This window comes from Pristis pectinata, chromosome 31, assembly GCF_009764475.1.
Source record: "Pristis pectinata isolate sPriPec2 chromosome 31, sPriPec2.1.pri, whole genome shotgun sequence".
In the NCBI taxonomy this organism is placed as follows: domain Eukaryota; kingdom Metazoa; phylum Chordata; class Chondrichthyes; order Rhinopristiformes; family Pristidae; genus Pristis; species Pristis pectinata.
Window position 1 is genome coordinate 7,730,997 of NC_067435.1, and position 23,465 is coordinate 7,754,461.

Genomic DNA, 23,465 nt, shown 5'->3' on the forward strand with positions numbered 1-23,465 from the left:
CCAACCCTGGAACCTCCATCACCAAGAACAAGAAGGGCAGCAGACATAGGGGGTCACCACCACCACAAGTTCCCCTGCAAGTCACCTTCCCGCCTCCATCATCGCTGGATCTAAAACCAGATCTCCTAACTCAAAAGCACCCAGGTCATTCTCTTCTCTCCTCTTCCATCAGGTAGAAGATACAGGAGCCTGAGGGCATGTACCACCAGGCTTAAGGACAGCTTCTATCCCACTGTGATAAGACTATTGAACGGTTCCCTTATACGATGAGATGGACTCTGATCCCACAATCTACCTTGTTGTGACCTTGCACCTTATTGCACTGCACTTTCTCTGTAGCTGTGACACTTTACTCTGTATTGTTTTTACCCATACTACCTCAATGCACTCTGTACTAACTCAATGTAACTGCACTGTGTAATGAATTGACCTGTACGATCGGTATGCAAGACAAGTTTTTCACTGTACCTCAGTACGTGTCAATAATAAACCAATACCAATACCAGTGGGCCTCTCTTCACCAGAGGGACTACAGTTGTTCAAGAAAGCAGCTCACTGCCATCTCGAGGGCAGTGAGGGATGAACAATGAATACTGACCTTGCCAACAATTCCCTGATTCTAATAAAACGAATACATTTTTTTAAGAAGTTATGATCTCAGATGTACTGTTTGAAAAAGTTGTAGGAACAGGTTTAGCAGGAAGTTCACTCAGCACCCCTGTACTTAACTTTAACCAAGTCCATGAATACCAAGAGACACAAGAAACTGCAGATGCTGGAATCCGGAACAACAAACAATCTGCTGCAGGAACTCAGCGGGTCGGGCAGCATCTGTGGGACTGATGCAGGGTTTCAATCCGAAACGTCGACAATTTCTTCCCCCCCTCCCCCCACAGATGTTGCCTGACCCGCTGAGTTCCTCCAGCAGATTGTCTTTTGCTCCATGAATGCCAGGATTTGAAATTCTCAAAATGGATTCCAAATCACGGCCTTTTATCTCTAACCTCCTCCAAGCCTACAATTCCCTGAGTACTCTGCACTACTCTGGCTGTTGTCTATCTCCCGCTTCCTTTGCCTACAACTGCCAGCTGTGCCTTCAGATGAAAAGCCTCTGAAAGTCCCTTCCTGAACCTCCTATGAAACATTCTCTAAAATCAAACTCTCTGCCCGAGCTTTTTATCATTTGTCCTTTCTGCAGTCACATGGAGTGTCTGTGATGTAATCTGATAGACAAGATGTATTTCCAGTAGTTCAGTCTGACTTACTGTGCATGTCCCAGACCTCTGCTATTAGCAACACACAACACAGACAAAGGAATGTCATCACCCTGTAACTGCCCCAATTGACCCATTTAAATGACCTGGTGTCACCCATCACAAAGACCCTGTCCATCCCTCCCGCCAGCTTCTTTGCAACTTACAATCACCTTTTTATTTAAATCTCTCTTTCCCCATTTAGACAAAGGATCTCTGACCCGAGATATTAACTTTGCCTCTATCCACAGATGCTGCCTGACCTGTGGAGTGTTTCCAGCATTTGCTGTTTTTATTTTGAAGACTTTTTGTAGATGTATTTCATGTCTTCCCCACTATGCTTCCAGCTGTGTGGTACAAGGTCAGGAAATGCTTTACTCACCTGCTTCCTTTTCTTGTTAGAGGCAGGTCCTTCTGCAAATAAGAGAAAAAGGAAATAGGTTAAGATTCTCCACAGATGTGCAATATCAGTGCAATGAATTCTGAACAAGTTTGTAACACAAGGAATTTCACTAAATGAACAACCCAATTTTTCCCATCAGTTGTCTCCCCAGCAGGGCTAACCTTACCTCTGAACAACTGGTGGTGGGAGTCATAGTCATACAGCATGGAAACAGGCCCTTCGGCCCATTGAACCTGTTCCATCCATCAATCATCCATTTACACTAATCCCTTTTCATTTTCCCCATCAACAGCCCCAGATTCTACCCTTCACCTACACATTAGGGACAATTTACAGAGGCCAATTAACCTACTAACCTGCTTCTACCCCATTGGGACAGCTTCTATTCCACTGTGATAAGACTGTTGAATGGTTTCCTTATACGATGAGATGGACTCTGACCCCACAATCTACCTTGTTGTGAACTTGCACCTTATTGCACTGCACTTTCTCTGTAGCTGTGACACTTTACTCTGTACATTTATTGTTTTTACCTGTACTACATCAATGCACTCTGTACTAACTCAACGTAACTGCACTGTGTAATGAATTGACCTGTATGATCGGAATGCAAGACAAGTTTTTCCACTGGACCTCGGTACAAGTGACAATAATAAACCAATACCAATGTCTTTGGGATGTGAGAAGAAATCAGGAGCACGCAGGGGGAACCCACTCAGGGACAAAGTCCACATAGACAGCACCCCATGTCAGGATTGAACCTGGGTCGCTGAAGCTGCGAGGCAGCAGCTCTACCAGCTGCACCACCGTGTTACCCTTGTTTCAGGTAAAGGTCCTAACTTACGTCTACCAAGGAGGAGGTGAAACAGCTCCTTACAGCATGGGTAACACTCTCTCTCTCGTTTACTGTCACTTTCACAAGCTCAAGATGTTCCAAAGCATTTTATAGTCAATGAAGGACTCGCTCTATAGTCACTGTAGTAACAGGAACAAACCAGCAGCACTGGAGGCAGAGAGCTGCCTTAAATCATTGTAGCATTGAGCCCCCATCTGTTTCCACCTCCTTGTAGACTTCAGCGCATAACTTTAGCAGCCATTCACTAGATGGCTGTGTCTGCCAAAATGAGTTAACAGAAAATAATCTCTTACGGTTAAGAGTATGGTATGATGACATTACCTAGTGGTTAAATCATTGTACTGACGTCCAGAGTGGCTGGCCCATTGATCTAGAGACAGGGGTCTGAATGAGCTGGGGAATTTAGATTCAAGTAATTAAATAAATCTGGAATAAAAAGCTGGTCTCAATACGAGTGACCACGAAACTATGGACCATCACATAAAGCTGTCTAGTTCACACATGTTCATAGAAGGAACTGAGTAGTTCTTACCCAGTCTGGCCTACATGTGACTCCAGAACAACCAAGATGGTTGACTGTTTCCTGCAGCAGTCCCTTGGTAACGGGTCCCTAACAGCGCGGCGCTCCCTTGGTAATGCGTCCCCAACAGTGCAGCGCTCCCTCGGTAACGGGTCACCAACAGTACGGCGCTTCCTCGGTACATCCCCAGTTGCTTTCTCACTTCAGGGGGTAACTGGGGATGGACAATAAATGCCAGCTGAGTCCATATCCCGTGGATATATACTAAAGTTTGGGCTATGCTGGAGTTTCCAGTCCATCGTTCCTAATGCACACAATCACCTTCTGTAAATTCCACCTCCTGTTTTGTGACAATGGCAACTGTCCAACAGAGCAAGTATAGGGAGGATGTGAACAAGGGGCAGGTTAAAGGTGGTGCAATGAAGAGCCTGCCTAATGCACAGGAGGCCTCTGAAGGAGATGTGTGGCTTACATCTTTTACCCAAATTAGAGATCGTTGACATTTTTATCTGCAGTAGTGAACATTATTTCACTTGTCCACTTCAAATTGCAATTCCCAAGATCTTACTGAAACTATCAAAAAGTTGTAATTCAAGCCCCAGTCCTCAATCTCAAGGCAGTGGTCAGGGAGTGCTGCATTGTTGGAGATCTGGTACTGAGGGAGTGTTCTACTGTCAGATGTGGTACTGTAAGAGATCTACACTGTCAGAGATGCAGGACTTGAGGGAGTGCTGGTCTCTTGAATTTACTTTATTTTTAGACAAGATGTTAAATTGAGGCTTTCGGGTGGATGTGCTAAATTCCTTGCCACTGTTCCTTCAATTCAGCATGGACTTGTTGGGCCAAAGGGCCACATGAAGGGAAATGGCAGATACCAATCATGTAAAGACTGATGGGATTTGTTTCATTTGGCATCACAGTCAGCACAGACATCGTGGGTCGAAGGGCCTGTTCCTGTGCTGTACTGTTCTATGTTTTATGTTCTACGTCAGGAACTGGATGCAACATGCAGATCCTTCCCAGAGGAGCAGGAGTTCTCCCCACTGCGTACCAACATCCAACTCCCCGACTGATGTCGCAACGTCTGCACTGCAGTTCCTCCCTCGCCGTGACCTTCCACGACCACCCACGAAATTACTCCCGCCTCCCCACCCACACTCCACTCCTGTACCTAGCTGCACCAAAGGGCTCTATGCATCATCATACTCAGGGCTTCTCAGTTGCCCCCACTCCCAAGGAGCAGGATAAAATCATTCACTTGGTAATTGGTTTATTGTTGTCACCTGTACTGCGATAGAACAGTACAGCACAGGAACGGGGCCCTTCGGCCCATGATGTTGTGCCGAACTAATAGACTAATGACACCTAATCCCTTCTGCCTGCTAATGGTCCAGATCCCTTCATTTCTTGCATATTCATGTGCCTATCTAAGAGTCTCTTAAGGGCCTCTATTGTAGTTGACTCCACCACCACCCCTGGCAGCACACTCCAGGCACCCACCACTGTGTGGGGAAAAAAAACTTGCCCCGCACACCTCCTTTGAACTTTCCCCCTCTCACCTTAAATGCATGCCTTCTAGTATTTCGAACCTGAGAAAAAAGATACCGGTTATCTATTCTGTCTATGCCTCTCATCATTTTATAAACTTCTGTCAGGTCTCCCCTCAGCCTCTGCTGCTCCAGAGAAAGCAGCTCTAGTTTATCCAACTTCTCCTTTGCAGGTACGGTAGTGTAGCGGTTAGCGTCACATTTTACAGCACCAACAACCCGGGTTCAATTCCGGCTGCTGTCTGTAAGGAATTTGTACATTCTCCGTGTCTGCGTGGGTTTCCTCCGGATGCTCTGGTTTCCTCCCACATTCCAAGGAAGTTGTGGGCACGCTACGTTGGCGCCGGAAGTGTGGGACATTTGCGGGCTGCCCCTAGAACACTACGCAAAAGATGCATTTCACTGTGTGTTTCGACGTACATGTGACCGACAACCACATCTTATCTTATAGTACATGCCCTCTAATCCCGGCAGCACCCTGGTAAGCCTCTTCTGGACCCTCTCCAAAGCCTCCACATCCTCCCTGTAATGGGGCGACCAGAAATGAATGCAATAAGTGATGCAGTGAAAAGCTTTTGTTTGCGTGCCCTCCAAACAGATCATTCATAATGTATTTACATTGAGGTAGTGCTGAAGGAACAACAATAGCAGAATGCAGAATATAGTGTTACAATATTACATACTTTCATACACATCTATATTATTTTTTATATATGTATATATATATATATAGATAGATATATAGTAACTACAAGATAGTTATAGTAACTACAATATACAGTTACAGAGAAAGCGCACTGTGGGTCATAGAAGTGAGATTTAAAAGAGTAGAATGATTATAAAAATTGTAATGAATAGACCTGCTAAGAGTAACTTGCAAAGGGTCACCACACTCTGGTGTCACCTTAGTTTAAAACTTTCCATCTCTAGTTCTGATAAAGTGTCTTGGACCTGAAACATTAACTGTTTCTCTTTCCACAGATACTGCCTGACCTACTGAGTCTTTCCTACATTTTCTGCTTTTGTGAAAATCATTCCCCGTGACTCCACTGAACACTCTCTGCTTCCCTTGGGGTCTTTGATATCTGCTTTAAAAGTTGGTCAGTGGCCATTTTTTTCCTCTCTCCAGCCCCACTCAAACTTTTTGCAACTGTGGAATGGAGATTCGGGAATTTTATTTAATTGCCAGTTTCCCTGGGTGTAGCACTAGAGGTTTAAACTTCAGTTTCTGGAGACTCCAGGCTGATCCCGGGGATTTGGAAGTCTTGAAGTGTTTTCGGAAATGGGCACAGGAGATGGAACATATGGCAAAAGGTGTCATCGATTTGCAATCTGTCACCACCCAGAACATAAAACCAATCTGGTTTCATCCCGTTAAATGTGTGTCAACCCCATATCTTTGCATTTAATATTTGTCTTTCTAGGTTCATTTAAAAAGAAATCAGTGTTTTCATTTTCCACCCACACTTTCTGCTAAATTAATTCAATACATCTGAGTTATCTAATTTCTTCCAATACACCCACTGGTGATAATATCCAACACGGCAAAGATTAGAAGCAGCACTTTAGGCAATCTCTCCTAACACAGCAGGGAGCCAAACTGTAAAAGGAAGGGCAGGTAGTCATACAGCGGGATATGAGGCCCTTCGGCCCACTGTCAGTGCTGACCATCAAGCATCCAGTTACATTAATTCTACATTAATCCATTTTATTTTGCCTCCACTCCCATCAATTCCCCACAGATTCTACACAACAGGGCCATTTCCAGTGGCCAGTTAACCAACCAACCAGCACATTGGGATGTGGGAGGAAACCAGAACACCCAAGCAGTCACAGAGAGAATGTGTAAACTCCACACAGACAACACCAGAGGTCAGGATTGAACCTAGGTCACAGGAGGTCTACTGAAGAGACAGGACGTCCAATGGTCTGACTTATCTGTGTCCCTAAACAGTGTTGACCTATTCAGGTGTCTTTGGGGCAAGTACAGCAGGTTAAGTTGGGGGGCAGCCTGAATCTCCAGTGAGGACCACTACTGCTTAACTATTTGTCCTTGTACTTAGTGAGGGTTTTGACAGAGATGCTAGTCCCAGTGGCGGGTGGGTCAGTAACTGGAGGATCTAGATTTAAGATCACGAACAACATTATGATCTAACAATCATTAGATCATAACTGTACAAGGACAATGCTTCTGCAGAGCTGGGAACTGCTGCCTTCCTGACTTTGAAAAGGGAAATGGGTAAAAGCATAGTGGTACATAGAACACTACAGCACAGTACAGGCCCTTCAGCCCAAGATGTTGTGCCAACATTTTATCCTGCTCTAAGATCTATCTAACCCTTCCCTCCCCTGTAGTGCCCTATTTTTCTATCATTCATGTGTCTATCTAAGAGTCCTTTAAACGTCCCTAATGTACCTGCCCTCAACTTCTGCAGGCAGTGCGTTCCATGCACCCACCACTCTGTGTAAAAAAACGTACCCCTGACATACCCCTTATACCTTCCTCCAATCACCTTAAAAGTATGTCCCCTTGTGTTAGCCATTGCCACCCTGGGAAAAAGTCTCTGATTGTCCACTCGATCTATGCCTCTTATCATCTTGCACACCTCTATCAAGTCACCTCTCATCCTCCTTCTATCCAGAGTATCTTAGAAAAGAGAAAGTTTATAGTCTGGAGAAAAGTAGGATAAATTGGATTGCTTGGACATAAAGCCAGCCCAAGCACAAGGAGTGCAATGACCACCTCCAGCGCTGTGTGATACCTTTGATAAGAACCTGAAGTCTAGGGTTAGAACGCGAATGGGAAGTGTTGAAAGAGTGAGGGGGGCTCAAGATAGTGAGCACGTTAAGCAAAACTCACAACTGTTGTTTTAAACTTAAACTAGACTCATGTCAAACTAAACAAACTCATAAACTAAACGATTCAGCTCATCAAGCCTGCTTGTAGATCAGCCAGTTTCTGGCTCAATTGGGTCCAGCTGCTTTAACTTGTAGCTGCTGTTGTTCCTCGTTCCTGAAAAGACACTTCCTTTTTGATCTTGGTTTAAGGTTCCAGTTGGCTGCTCAGATCTCTTGCCGCCCACAAGCTGCTGATGGAACACTAGTCTGGTGCAGGTCACCACTGCCTCCTTCGTACGAGGACTTGCAGTGAATCACTTTAGTGTGATGACACAGCTTTAGTCTTTGGAAAACTGCTTTTCAGAATTTATACTTTCCTTACAGAATCTCTCAAAACAGGACAGGGGACGGTAGATTAGTTAATAATATACTGAATTAGCAACCAGATTTCTGGACCATTGAACCAGAGACACGAGTTCAAATCCCACCATGACAACAAAAGCCACTCGCAGTAACATAAGCAAGAAAGTAAAAACGCATCTGGTTCATTCCTGCTCTTTGTGGAATGAAATCCTGACTCAGTCACTGACTCCAGACTCAATGTTTTTGGCTCTACTACTCCTCAGTTCATGGGCAATATGAGACTTACAATCAATGCTGGCAGTACCAATTATGTCCACATTGTGAGAATTATTAATAATGATTAAGAATAATTCATTGTTTTTATTCTAAAGTATCATCACTGTTGTAAAGTTGAGCATCTGGCAGTGTTTCAACACACAGCAATCTCCCACAAACATCAGTGTGATAATGACCAGATAATTGGTACAGTAATGTTGTTTCAATGGTAAACAGTGACCAGGACAGTGGGGAGAATTTTACAGTCATAGAGTAACACAGTTTCCATTGAAACAAAATAGGAATTCAGGAGAAATGTCCTTATCCAGAGTGCGGTTCGGAATGTGGAACTCACTCCCACTGGGAGCAGTTGAGACGATCATCATTTAAGAGGAAGCTGGATAAACATGAGGAAGGGGAACAGGAGGTCATGTGATAGGCCTGGATCAATTAAATGGAAGGAGATTCAAGAGACCAACATGGACTGGTTGGGCCGAATGGCCTACTCTGTGCAGTAACCTCAATGTATTGCTCTTCCATGCAATGGGATCAGTCCCAGAATTACGCTGGAGACACAAGAGACTGCAGAAACAGCACAAGAGACTGCAGAATTATGCTGTTGTTCAATTCTTAGCTTTTCCTTTCTTTACTGCTGTTCAAACCTGCACAAAATCCCTCAACTAACAGCTTCACCAGGTTACAATAACCTGTAAATGCCAATCAGATGCAAGTCATTATGTGATGAACTTGTATTGACATTTCAGCAATTGATGAATAATTATAGCCCAGATCACTTTCTATCTCCAGTTTTTTCTAAAGGACATCCTTTAGCTCCTTACTCACTACCTGTTAAATTTAGATCAACCTTGAGCTTCACTCCAATAAACCCTTCCTCCCACACCCTGCCTGTTCAGAATAGGCAAGCAATGTTTCCAGTGGTTACATGCAGTTCTCCAGCGGTAACCGATGCTCGATTGGCATGTTCAGCTTCCAAAGCACGGTGCCAAGTTAACTTGCCCTTCTGCACACCACGATTGGCTTTACGCTTCCTGCCGATTGCAGCTTGGGGTCACTGGGCAATGCCCTCCCACAGTTAAATACAGGCAGTCCCTGGGTTACGCAAGGATCTGGTTCCTGAGAATCGTTTGTAAGCTGATTTCTTCCCAAGTCAGAATCGTCAGATTTCAACAGCCACCCATAATGTATCCTGTACATACACTTGTTATAATTCTTTCATTTCATTGGAAGTAATCACCCACACTAATGGAATGAATACTGTATCCAATCATTAATAAATAACATGTAACATTTTATCCTTATTACTCTGTTGAAAAAGTATGGAAGAACTTGCAGCAAGTTGGATTTCCGTAAATGGGGCATTTGTGACCTGGGGAGCTCCTGTGGTTTTCACTGCTGTGGTAGAGTTTGAGGGGGGAGGCTGAATGCCCACAAAAATCCACAGCACCTTCAAGGAAAAACTGGTGAGGAAAGGAGGAAGTCGAATTATTCCCCTCAAGCTTATTCCTTTTTTTATCCTCTGACAATCCCCTTATTCCCCTCCCCACCCGTCCCTTGCCATTTGACAGAGGGATACAGCACAGAAACAGGCCCTTCAGCACAGTAAATCCATGCCCACCACTAATCACCCATTTTTACACCAATCCTACCCAGAACCATTTAATTCTCCCCACATTCCCGGAGCACTCGAAGGAAACCCATGCAGTCATCAGGAGAACGTGCAGACTCCACACAGACAACACCAGAGGTCAGGTCTGAACCCGGATCACTGGAGCTGTGAGGCAGCTCATTGCTAGTGCACTCTCCATCACTTTAGTCTGTAGAACAGAGGGCAGATAGCCAATGCAAAGAGGTGAGAGGATGGGGTGGAGCAAGAGGCATTTAAGAGGCACATGAATGTGCAGAGAATAGAGGGATGTGGACAATGTGTAGGCAGAAGGGATTAGTTCAGCACAATATCGTGGGCTGAAGGCCTGTTCCTGCGCTGTACTGTTCTATGTTCTAAGAGTTCTTTATACTGGCTATCTCCCCTCTACTCCCAGGCCAGATGAAGGGTCTCGACCTGAAACATTGACAGTCCATTTCCCTCTACAGATGCTGCCTGACCCACTGAGTTCCTCCAGTAGTTTGTTTTTTTTTTAAAAACTTGAGGCTGGACAACTACTTTAAATATGTTAGAAGCCGTCTGATTTACTGGGTGTGGGAGCAGTCTTCCAGAGCTCCTGAAACGGGGCCGACAAGATTGCTTCACTCGAAACAATAATAGACTCAAGACTCGATGGGCCAAATGGCCCCCTATTCTGCCAGAACAATTCAATGAGTGCATGAAAGCATGGCACAGAGTAATCCCTTAAGAGTGTTGGAATCAGACACCAAAAATAAATCTGAAACAAGTCATCTGTGTCAATCTGCAAGGCTTCAACCCTCCTGTAACAAGGATCCTGCCTTAAGTGCTGGCTGCCAATAATCTTTTAGCAATCGAGCTACTGACCTGATCAATAGCACCTAATGCATCATTACTAAGCTGCAGTGCATTAGGGACAATCTTTCTAATCTGCCCCATGATGGATTGTTCCGACCTCCAGCTGCCCTCCATCTGTATTGCAAGTCTTGCTCTGACAAAGCATTCTTCAATTAGGAAGAAAGTCTCATAAATTTCTATGGTGCCTTTCATGACTTCAAGATGCACCAATTACTTTACGGCTGGTGAAATATTTTTGCAGTGTAGCCAATTTTGTACGAGGGAAATGTGCACTGTGAGCAACAGTAACATGGTGGTAAAATTATTCTTTGCAGAGATGTTTGTTGAGGGATACAGTTTGGCCTTGACAGCAGACAGGACTATCTTGGTCTTTTAAATAGTGTCACAGACCTTCTACAGACGAGACATCAAGTTTAACATGTCATTCAATACTGCACTGGATTGTCAGCCTAACTTTTGTACTTAGGTCTCTAGAATGGGATTTGAATCTTCTAACTTCTTTTAAGATTTCTTTATTAGTCACATGTACATTGAAACACACAGTGAAGTGCATCTTTACGTAGAGCGTTCTGCGGGCAGCCCGTAAGTGTCGCCACGCTTCTGGCACCAACATAGCATGCCCACAGCTTCCTAAGCCGTACGTCTTTTGGAATGTGGGAGGAAACCGGAGCACCCGGAGGAAACCCACACAGTGACTGGGAGAACATACAAACTCCTTACAGACAGCAGCTGGAATTGAATCCGGGCCACTGGTGCTGTAATAGTGTTCCGCTAACCGCTACGCTACCGTGTACAAGAGACTGCAGATGCTGGAATCTGGAGCAACACCAAAGAAGCGGAAGGAACTCAGTGGGTCAGGCAGCATCTATGGAGGAAAATGGACAGTTGATGTTGTTTCGTGTCGAGACCCTTCATCTGCATTGAAGGGTGATCATTGGTATAAAAAGGTGGAGGGAAGGGGCAGAGCAAGAGCCGGCAGGCGATAGGTGGATCCAGGTGGGGCGGGGGGGGGGCGTGATAGGCAGATGGGGGAGGTGAGAGTGGAAATAGCACCAGAACCTGAGAGGTGATTGGTGGAAGTGGCAAAGAGCTGAAGATGATGGAATCTGATAGGAGAGTAAGGTGGTGGAGCACAAAATCAAGGGAAGGCGGTGGGAAGGGCAGGAGAATTCAAATGGCTAGCGAAATTTCTCCTCCCCATTCCCACACCGATAGGTCTGTCCTCTGCCTCCTCCACTGCCAGAGTGAGGCTAAACACAAACCAGAGGAATAGCACCACATATTCCACCTGGGTAGTCTACAACCCAACATGAACGTCGAATTCTCCAACTTCCCCATCGTGTCCCTTTTCTCTCTCCTCCTGATCTACACAGTTCTTCCTACACTCACCCCAGCCCCCGTCACCCTGTTGCGTTCCAGTCCCCCACCCTCTCAATCTGCCCATCACCCACACACTCCCCTCCCACTGGTTCCCCTCCTACACTACGCCCCTCCCCACCTCCCTCAGTTCCATGCTCCACCTTCCTCTCCTATCAGATTCCATCATCTTCAGCTCATTGTCACTTCCACCCATCACCTCCCAGCTTCTGGCGCCATCCCTACTCCGGCCCTCCTCCATCTGTCTATCACCTCACCTGGATCCACCTTAATACCAGCCATCTCCCCTCTGTCATTCAGTCCAGAGGAAGGGTCTCGATCCTAATCGCCAACTGTCCATTTCCCTCCAATAGATGCTGCCTGACCCACCGTGTTCCTGAAGGAAGTGAAGGGTGGTACCAAGTGAATCACGGCCGACCCTCATGATAATGTTAAACCACTTAAAGTCTATAGTCTCCGGAGAACATGGCATCGTAAATCCCACATTACAATCAAATCTCTCTCTGGCCACTTCAGTGAAGTAGAAATAGGGCCTTGGCAGTGCACAAGACCATAAGGTATAGGAGCATAATCAGGCCATTCAGCCCATCAAGTCTGCGCCGCCATTCGATCATGGCTGATTTCTTTTCAGCCCCATTCTCCCTGTAACCCTTAACCCTTCTCACCAATCAAGAACATATCAATCTCTGCCTTAAATACACCCAATGACTTGGCCTCCACAGTCCTCTGTGGCAACGAATTCCACAGATTCACCACCCCCTGGCTGAAGAAATTCCTCCTCATCTCAGTTTTAAAGGAACATCCCTTTAGTCTGAGGCTGTGCCCTCGGATCCTAGACTCTCCTACTGATGGAAACATCCTCTCCACATCCACTCTACCCAGGAATTTCAGTATCTGGTAGGTTTCAATGAGATTCCCCCCCCACCATCATCCTTCTCAACTCCCATTGAGTACAGGCCCAGAGCCATCAAAGACTCCTCATACATTTCAGTTCCAGGATCATTCTTGTGTTACATGGGTTATTGATACCAAAGGTTTGCTTTGTAACTGATCTGCTGCATTGACCTGGGCGTCTGCCCTCACCCAAGGGCGCCGAGGTCAATTCCAGCACCCAGCTCATCCAAAACAAGCCGTTTTAGTGTTGCCCAAGAATCAGTCAGGAACTGGTTGCATGCCTACCACTGCAATCTCACCAAGTAGGTTATCAGAGGACTAACAAAAATCCTTTTCGATGTGAAAGTTTTCCCTCGGCTCCTGATGATAAACAATTCATAAATTGACGCGTCAGCTTCAACCAATCAGTAGCTACACTTCCAAGAGTCGGGTGACACTCCCAGCCTTAGTGTGCTGTTTCCATGACAACTCCCACAAGAGAATTTCATCTGTTCTGATGCTTCAGCATTTCTTTTTGCCTACAATTACTGGGGGCATGATTTACATCCATCTGACATGTATAGTATGTACATACAAGTACAATACAGAGAGCTGGATGGTCCACGAATACAGAGCATCAGAATTACGGCCACATTCACTGTCAAATCCCAGTCAAGCAGGTTAGACTAGGTTTTAAAGGAAGATATGAAATTCTTCCTATTCAGCCCAGTATCTTGAGACAAAAACACCACATGGAGAAATATCGAGAGAGCTAATATGCTCTGTTTGTATGAAAGATTTAAACATCTACCACTTTAACTAAATAAGTTTTTTTTGAGAACTAGCCAAGGATTAACCACTTACGCATGCATACAAGAATTGTGCATTGTAGGGAGTGTGCATGTGGGAAGCCCTCGTACCTGTGTGCATGTGGGGGACATGCGTGTTGGTGTACATGCAGCAAATGCACACGTAACTATGTTTTAGTATCCTTGGGGATCTGCAGTTTAATTAGATTTCTCCATCTAGTCAAACAAGATGAATCCATCCTGAATAATGTTACTCCAATCTCAATACCATCAGATAAATACACTTTGTCTAATGCTTAACAATCTATGGATAAGAGGCTTGCTACTAAATCACAGGGCACAATTTTAACGCCAAAAGTTGCTCTGTGCATTGCCTCTATTTGAATTAAGCTGCTGTCTATTACATTCCTGATAAAGGAACAAATTTTCACAACCATGGTACTTCCAGCTCAGGCATATCTTTGCAGGTGCAGTTGTTATTCTAATTTCGGAAACACAGAGAACACAAGTGAGCAGAAATACCTTGTGATAATGACATTCTGTTTTATCAAGGAATCAATGTTGACCAATTCTCAGGGGGAGGCCTCTCCTTGGTTCTTCCCCTCCCCCCAAAGTCCTTTGGGATATTTTACATCCTGTCAAGCTGGGAGAGGTTGGGGAAGAGGGGGTGCACTTTAATGTTTTGTCCCAAATGCAGCACCTCCAATACTGCAGCACTTCCTTGGTACTGCATTGGAGCTTCAGCCGAGATGACAAGCTCAAGTCTATGAACCATAGTTTGAATTAACTGGGCATGCAAGTCATTGAGGGCTCACTGGACCATGGCAGACACAGGGCTGTAAAAGACTTGAATTCCCACCAACGGCACCATCTGGACAGTCAGTCAGTGAAAGTCTAGATGAGTATTGAGAGGAATGCAAACATTGGAGATTGGAACCATGCCTCTGTTGGCTTTACTCTCACTGCTGGCAACAAGCAGCACTCTGACCTCTGCTCCTGAAAGGCACAAAATCTAGGCTGACATTTGGTCCATGACTGATGGAGTGCTGCACTGTCTTTTCAAGGAGACATTAAACTAGCCACCGTTGACCCTCTCTGGAGGGTGTTAAAGAAAATCCATTGGCACCTTCAATTGAAAAAGTGCAGAATTCTCAGGAATTGTAATCCCTCACCAACACTGAGTTGATCTGGTCAGTATCACATTGACGTTTGTGGGAGCTTGTATGTACAAATTAGCCGTTGTATTTTCTGTATTTCAACTGCATTTCAAAGTACCCAAGGTCATTAAAGGTACATTATAATGCAAGTAGTTCTAATTAAGCTAAATAGAAATCCTTGAGAGTGATAATGGTGAATTGCTTTATTTTCTTCATCTCCGAGCTCAAAATTCCATGATGCTTCAAACCGGAAACATCAGACAAACTGTTCGAACTCTGTTTTCTCCTCATCTTCATAGACCCTGATCCTGTATTAGCCTGACTCAAAGAAAGGGCAGTGGTGTTCTAGTTAATATCCAACGCTGATACTGGCTGCCTTAAATAGAAAAAACAGTACCATTCCCCAGAACTGTCAACAAGCAGAGGATTTCATCTTAAAATAACCTTAATGAATGCAGGACTGATTGGCACAATTCTCAAGAGGGAATGAGTGCACCACCATCAAAAAATGCCAGTGGGTTGGGGCTTAGAATGGTTCACCAATTTGCTGTGGGTCACATTGCTACTGTCAACATGCCTGACACCTCAATTAACCTGCATCAGTTCAGCAGTGCTACCCGATGGCAACAACTGTAATTGGTTTTTAGATGAGTGTTTTGCCGAAATTTGGCCCCAGTTCTCCCTTAGATGCACAGGGAGATGCAAGCATTGAAAAGCAGGAGTGGGCCATTCGAATCTGCATTCCATGTTGATGCTCCATCTTGAATTCATAATCCTGCTCTCTCCACATACCTCTTGATACTCATTGCGTCTGGATATCCATCTCCTTCTCAAATATATTCAGCGACTTGGCCTCCCCAACCTTCTGGTAGAGAATGCCACAGGTCCACCGCCCTCCGAGTGAAGAAATTTCTTCTCGTCTTAGTCCTAAGTGTCCAACCTCTTTTCTGGACACTAAGACCCTTGATTCAGCCAGGGAAAGCAGCATCCCTGCACCCAGCCTGTCAGAATTTGGTACATCTCAATAAGTTCTTATTCTTTTAAATCCTAGTGAATGTTGCCCTTGTTGACCTTCTCATATGACAGTCCTTCCATCTCAGGAAGCAGTCATTCCACAATCTTTGACAAGGATGCCCTTTCTTAGGTAAGGAGACCAAAACTGCACACATTACTCTGAGAGGTCCCACCAAGGCCCTGTGTAATTCTAGTCAGCCATCCTTGCTCCTGTACTCTAAACCTCTTGCAATGAAAGTCAACGTACCATTTGCTTGCTGCACCTGCAGGTTTGCTTTCAGTGTACAAGGACACCCAGATCCCTTTGTACATTAATAACTCCATCATCCAAATCATAGATATGTTTTGTAGAAGGTGGCTTTTGGCACGCTGGCCTTCATCAGTCAGGGCATCGAGTATAGCAGTTGGGATGTTACATCGCAGTTGTGCAAGACATTGGTGATGCCGCATTTGGAGTGTTGTGTACAGTTTTGGTCACCCGGCTATAGGATAGATGCCATTAAGTTGGAAAGAGTGCAGAGGAGATTTATGAGGATGTTGCCAGGACTCGAGGGACTGAGTTATAGAGAGGTTGGACAGGTTGGAACTTTTTTCATTGGAGCGTAGGAGAATGAGGGGTGATCTTACAGAGGTGTATAAAATTATGAGGGGAATAGATGGGGTGAATACACACAGTCTTTTTCCCAGGGATGGGAAATCAAGAACTAGAAGGCACAAGGTTTAAGGTGAGAGGGGAGAGACTTAATAGGAAACTGAAGGGCAACTGTTTGAAGGGCATGGCGAAAAATATCACTGGGAAGTTGCCCTCCAAGCCACACACCACCCTGACTTGGAAATATATTGCCGTTCCTTTACTGGGTCAAAATCCTGGAACTCTCTCCCTTAACAGCATTACGCCCACACTTTCAGGATTGCAGTGTCAAGGCAGCTCACCACCACTTTCTCAAGGGCAACTAGAAATGGGCAATTAAATGAAGCCCACATCCCTTGAATGAATATACTTTGTATATCAGCACCACAGCTAAATCTCATTCCCAATCATTTTCCAGTGTCTGCTGTGGCTCAGCAGAGAACATTCTTACCTCTGTGTCAGAGGCTTTAGGCCCTACTCCAGAGAATGAAGGCCCAATCTCCTCCCTCAAGAAGACAGCACCAGCGATCCAGGTTCAAATCCGGCCAGTCCATCAGGAGTTTGTACATTCTCCCCGTGTCTGCGTAGGTTTCCTCCCACATTCCAAAGATGTATGGGTTAGGAAGTTGTGGGCATGCTATGTTGGCACCGGAAGCGTGGCGACACTTGCCAGCTGCCCCCAGAACACTCTACGTAAAGATCCATTGCACTACGTGTTTCGATGTACATGCGACTAATAAAGATATCTCTGTTACTTGGTCATTGCATTCTGTGGGAGCTTGCTGTGTGTATTTTGGCTGGCAGGTTTCCACCAGTACGAAGTTGACCACACCACTTCCATTAGCTGTGCCCCCATCTCTGAGCATGTGCTTTAGAAATTTGAGGCTGACATTGGGTATAGTCAGCACGGCTCTGTGCATGGGAAGTTGTGTCTCATGAATTTAATTCAGTTTTTCCTTGTTGAAGAGGTGACCAAGAGGATTGACAAGGGCACAGCGGTAGACGTTATCTCAACAGACTTCAGCAAGTCTTTTGACTAGATCCTGCATGGTAGACTGGTCCAGAAGGTGAGATCACAGGGGATCTAGAGTGAACTAGGCAGCTGGATGCAAAAGGAGTCAGAGGGTGGAAGCGGAGGGGCGTCTTTCATGACCAGTGGTGTGCCACAGGGCTCGGTGCTGGGTCCCCTGATGTTTGTCATTTATATTAATGGTTTGGATGAGAATGAAGGTGGCTTGATTAGTAAGTTTGTGGATGACACCAAAATTGAAGATGCACAGTGAGGACTATCTGAGGTTACAACAGGATCTAGATCAGCTGGGAAAGTAGGCAAAGGAATAGCAGACAGAATTTAACACAAACATGTGCCTGGTGATGCATTTTGGGAAATTATACCAGGGCAGGGCTTACACAGTAAATGACAGTGTCCCAGGGAGTGTTGCAGAACAGAGAAACCTAGGGTACAAGTACATGGTTCTCTGAAAGTGGTGACGCAGGTAGACAAGGTGAAGGCGGCATACATCACGCTTGCCTTCATCAGACGGAGCACCGAGTACAGGAGTTGGGATGTCACGTCACAGCGGTGTAGCACATTAGTGAGACCGCATCTGGAATATTGTGTGCTGTTCTGGTTGCCATACTATAGGAAGGATATGATTAAACTAGAGGGGCTGCAAGAAAGATTCACAATGACATTGTCAGGACTGGAAGGTTTAAGTTAGGAGGAGAGACTGGATAGGCTGGGACTGTTTTCCCTGGAGTGAAAGGCGCTGATGAGGCTTATAAAAACATAAGGGGTATGGATAAGGTGGACGGTCACAGTCATTTTCCTGGGGCAGGCAAGTCTAAAACTAGAGGCCGTAGGTTTACGGCGAGAGGGGAAAGATTTAAAGGGGATCCGAGAGGCAAGTTTTTGCACACAGAGGCTGGTAGGTGTATGGAACGAGCTGCCAGTGGGGACAATTACAATATTTAAAAGACATTTGGAGAGGTTTGTGGATAGGAGAGGTTTAGAGGGATATGGGCCAAATGCAGACTAATGGGGCTAGCTTGGTCGGCATGGACAATTTGGACCATAGGGCCTGTTTCTGTGCTGTGTAACTCTGACACCAATCTGCCCAATGATTCAGTTTCTGCTTTATGATGCATTGCACAGACTGGGTGATTCGACATGGATGGGACTGGACTAATTCAGAGGATTTCTCCACTGTAACCACAGTATTGTGCACCAACCTTCTCCAAGATGGAGACACACAAATGTCTGCCCACAGCCTCCTCTACTGCCAAGTTGAGGCCAGACACAGATTGGAGGAACAGCACCTCATATTCTGCCTTGGTAGTCTCCAACCTGATGGCATCAACATTGATTTCTCCAGCTTCTGGTAATCAACCCCCCCCCCCCTTGCTTTTCCCTTATTCTAATGGCCCCAGTACCCATTCTCTTTCCCCTCCCCCTCGATCTGCCCATCACCCACACCTTCCTCCCACCAGTTCCTCTCCTCACCTCCTTTCCTTTTATTCCATGCTCCACTGTCCTCTCCTATCAGGTTCCATCTTCTTCAGCCCTTTGTCACTTCCACCTCTCACCTCCCAGATTCTTACATCATTCCCACTTCCTCCCCCCCCCCCCACATCTTCCCCCCCTCACCTGGATCCACCAATCACCTGCCAGATCCTGCTCCACCCCGACCCCCCACCCTTTTATACTGGCAATCTTCTCTTTCTTTCCAGTCCTGATGAAGGGTCTCGATCCGAAATGTCCACTGTCCACTTCCCTCCTTAGATGCTGCCTGACCTGCTGAGTTCCTCCAACATTGTGTGTGTGTTGCTCCAGACCTTCCCTAAGGTGGCGTGCCCCTCCAGCTACCTGGCTGTCCTATCCAGCTTCCCTTGGCCACATCCAGGGTGAGGGGTGGATACATCAATGGAGAGAGCCCGGCCAGCCATGGAGGAGACTGGAGTGCAGACTTCATCCCAAGGGTAAAAGCCCTGACACTGCAGTCCCTCTGTGCTACATCCTTTTCACCTCTAGGGTGCGATTTGAATCCACAGTCAGAAGCGGATGAGCTTTCAATTGAGCCATAGCCCACACATGACTGATATGGTGACTGACCTCTCTCTCATCAGCAGCCAGTCAGCAGAAGGGAGCCCTTCGCATTATCACACACTACACCGCACCATGAACCCACATTGATGTCAATGTGCAGAGACAGCCCACCACATCCCTGTGTGAACGCAAGCTTGCTCTAACAGATGTCTGACCCACAGGCTGCACGAGGAAGGGGGGGGGTGGCCAGTCACCCAGACTGTGCTGCAAAGCAATCCCAATTGCAGGCGGATGCATTGTATACAGGGGGCAGCAAAGCATCATGTCCGCCTTGCACAACAGCTGATGTGGATATTGCAGTTTTATTGCTGGATTAACAATGTGGACACACAAGTTCAAATCCCACCTCAGCAGCTGTGGAGTTCAATTATAATTAATTAAACATAATAAAGAGCCAGTATTAGCAATCTGACCATGAAACCATCAGATCCTTGTTTAAAAAAACCCTATCTGGTTTACTAATGTTCTCTAGAGAAGGAAATCTGCTGACCCCCTCCAGTCCAGCACTAGACCCACCAGCATGATTACCTTCTGAAATGGGCAAGCGAGCTGCTCATCTGTGTTAAAATCATTTTGCTGTTGGGCGACTTTATTCTTGGGAAGCACCTCTGCACCATGTGCCCGAGGATGACCTACTTTCCCTCCATTTTGTGGGTTCTGAGGAGGGCTAAGGAAGCCAGTGTGGAAAACACAGACTCTTCAATATATGGGGCACGTGGTGGGTGGGTTTGAGGTGCTGCGCTCCTCCCTCTGCCGACACAAGTCACGTTATGGTGCCAATCCAGTGTCACAGGGTCCTCAACCCCACCCAAATGCTCCTTCTCCACTTTGAGCCACCATGGGCCAGAGACACCCAGGAGTCAGTGGTGATGTTGCATTTCTTCAAAGCAGCTTTGAGTGCATCCTTGAATAGTTTCTTCAGTCCACCTGGCAACTCCTTCCTAGGACCAGAGCTCGGAATAGAGTGTCTGCTTCAGGAGTATGGAGACAGCCATGCAGACGATGTAACCTGCCCGACACAGCTGACCAAGTGTAACCAGGGCCTCAATGCCAGGGACGTTGATCTGGGAGAGGACAATGACGTTTATTCATGTGGAATAAAGCAGCCTGCATCACCTTATCCATTGACTGGCCTCTGAAGTGAGCAAGCTGAGGGCAATTAGGAAGGTGCAGCAAATGCTGGCCTTGCCAGCAACACTCATGGCCTTGTGATTAATTATAAGAATCTAATTAGGTTAATGTTGGTGTCTGAGACTTTGGATTCTGAACCAGTTGATGTTCCCTAGGGAAGCAGTACTCTGCAGATCCTTGCACCCTGCCACAGCTGATCCCTCTGGTCCTGATATCCCCATATTACTCCAGGTAGCAATGCATTTCATTTAAGCAACCTTTAAATAGATTATGGTTGCCTTTCAAGTAACACCCATTGGAGAATCCTGCACCTCCATGTAGTTACAGCTGAAATCTTGGAATCAAAGGTGCCTAATAAGTACATTGGTTTAATGGATTAGGAGCAATGGCCAACAGTCACTGTTCAGACGGTTGTCAAATCCAAGTCAGATGATTTTTCTCACAACCTCACTAATGTTATTGGTCTCGATTCACTGCACAACAAATGGAGGCAACTCAAATCAGCAGAGTTTTTAAAAAAAAACAGATGTTTACTTCTTCCCCCCACCCCAGCACACCCGAGGGCCATGCAGACAAAATCAGGCATGGTTATGATGGCTTCCGAGGTTAAATAGCCTGTCAATATTCACTGCAATCACAAAGGAAGAGTGGGAACAAGAGCAAGGTCCAACACACACACACACAATATCTATTCATACCAATGGATATTGATAACATGTACAAACTCCACAAACAAAATTTAGATAAACCAAGTTATTTTTCCTACAAATATACACACATCCCTACACAAAATCTAAAGATACACATGGATGATACCCTTCCTATTGTTTCTGTATGCATGTACATATGAACACATGTGGGTGCACAAGCACGTATATACAAAATCTACACACATATCCAGCTGTACCCATGTACTATGTGCACCTACACAGAATTCATTCATGCAAATGTACTGAACCTAAATATGTACACATACATACACCAAATCTATACATACAAATATTACCCATAAACATGTACATACACACTCTACAAATACAAATGAATATTGCCTATACCTTCTACTTATTTGTATGCATAGATGTGTATTATTGCATTAAAAAATCTATGCAAATTTCTATCACCTATAAATGTCAATCCCACTAAACTTATATTACCTATACATATCCATGCACAGCCTATATAAATCTACACTTGCAAATGTAGATTAATCCATATACACAACAAGAAATGAATACATGCAAGTATATTACCTATACACATCTACAGACACCCACTTAAAATTATGTACACACATCACATAAAGCTGCACGTACAAATATACCATCAAAATTGGGTTAATGTACATTTTGTGCATCATAGATTAGGTAACTGGGCACTCACCAAATCCATATATACACAATTGTATATTGTCTATACAAAGTACACATACACACCCCAACACATTCAAATACATATAACCTATTACATTCACACACTATCTAAATAAAAGCTTTATTACCCATCACATACAAAATCTAACTATGGATGTATTACCAATTCATTTCAACACACACACACCTCTGCCAATATATATATATATATATATATATATATATATACATATACACATATACACACACACACACACACACACACCCCCATACAAATTCCATACATGCAAACATGTATTACCTAAACATGTGCGTGCCCACAAAATGTATATTCCCTATCCACATATACCTGCACTAATACAAAATATCCATACATACAAATTACATACATGCCCAAATCTATGCATTACCACACATACACACGTATAAATTTTATGCATTCACCTTCCATGTGTACACACACACCCCACACAAAATATGCTCATACAATACAGTAACTATAAATATGTATACAGACAGCAAAAATGTACATTACCAGAGTGTGTACACACACACACAACAGTACAGCACAGGAACAGGCCCTTCAGCCCATCATGTCGGTCCTGACCATGATGCCAATCTAACTAATCCCATCTGCCCACACAAGGGCCATATCCTTCTATTCCCTCTTCATGTGTTTGTCAAAATCTTACACTGCTATCGTATCTCCTTCCACCACCTCCCCAGCAGCATGTTCCAGGTACCTAGCACTCCCTGTAAAAAAAAACTTTCCCCTCTCATCTTAAAGCTACATCCTCTAGTATTTGACATTCCTACCCTGGGGAAAAAGACTGATTATCTACCCTAGCTATACCTTTCATAACTTTTATATACTCCTATCAGGTCTCCCCTCAGCCTCCGACACTCTAGAGAAAACAATCCAAGTTTGTCTACTCTCTCCTTATAGTTTATACACTCTAATCCAGGCAATATCCTGATGAACCTCTCCGCACAAAGCCTCCACATCCTTCCTATAGCGTGGTGACCAGAACTGCACACAATATTCCAAATGTGCTCTAACCAAGCATTTTTTTCTTTACAGCTGCAATATGATTTCCCAACCTTTATATTCAATGCCCCGACTGATGAAGGCAAGCATGCCGTATGCCTTCTTTACCATCCTTCCACTTATCTTGACATTTTCAGGGAGCAATGTATTTGCACCCCAATATCCCTCTGTGCAAAGCTTTTAAGGGTCCCACCACTTACTGTATAGTTTCCTCGTGCATTTGAGCTCCTGAAATGCATCATCTCACACTTGTCTGGATTAGGTTTCATCTACTACTTCTCTGGCCAAATTTCCAGCTGAACTATATCCTACGACAACCTTTCTCTGTATCCACAACTTCACCAATTTTCATGTTGTCAGCAAACTTAATAATCAGACAACCTGCATTTTCAGCCAAACCATATATTACAA

The 23,465-nt window shown here is 45.0% G+C and overlaps 1 protein-coding gene across 1 annotated transcript in view; it reads right to left on the minus strand.

The window, feature by feature from the left end:
- LOC127584828 (microtubule-associated serine/threonine-protein kinase 1-like) overlaps positions 1–23,465 on the minus strand; it is a 178,621-nt gene that overhangs the window by 151,342 nt on the left and 3,814 nt on the right. The window contains exon 2 of the mRNA XM_052041790.1: positions 1,636–1,667. Within this exon, the coding sequence (XP_051897750.1) occupies positions 1,636–1,667 (32 nt within the window). The remainder of the gene's footprint in view (positions 1–1,635; positions 1,668–23,465) is intronic.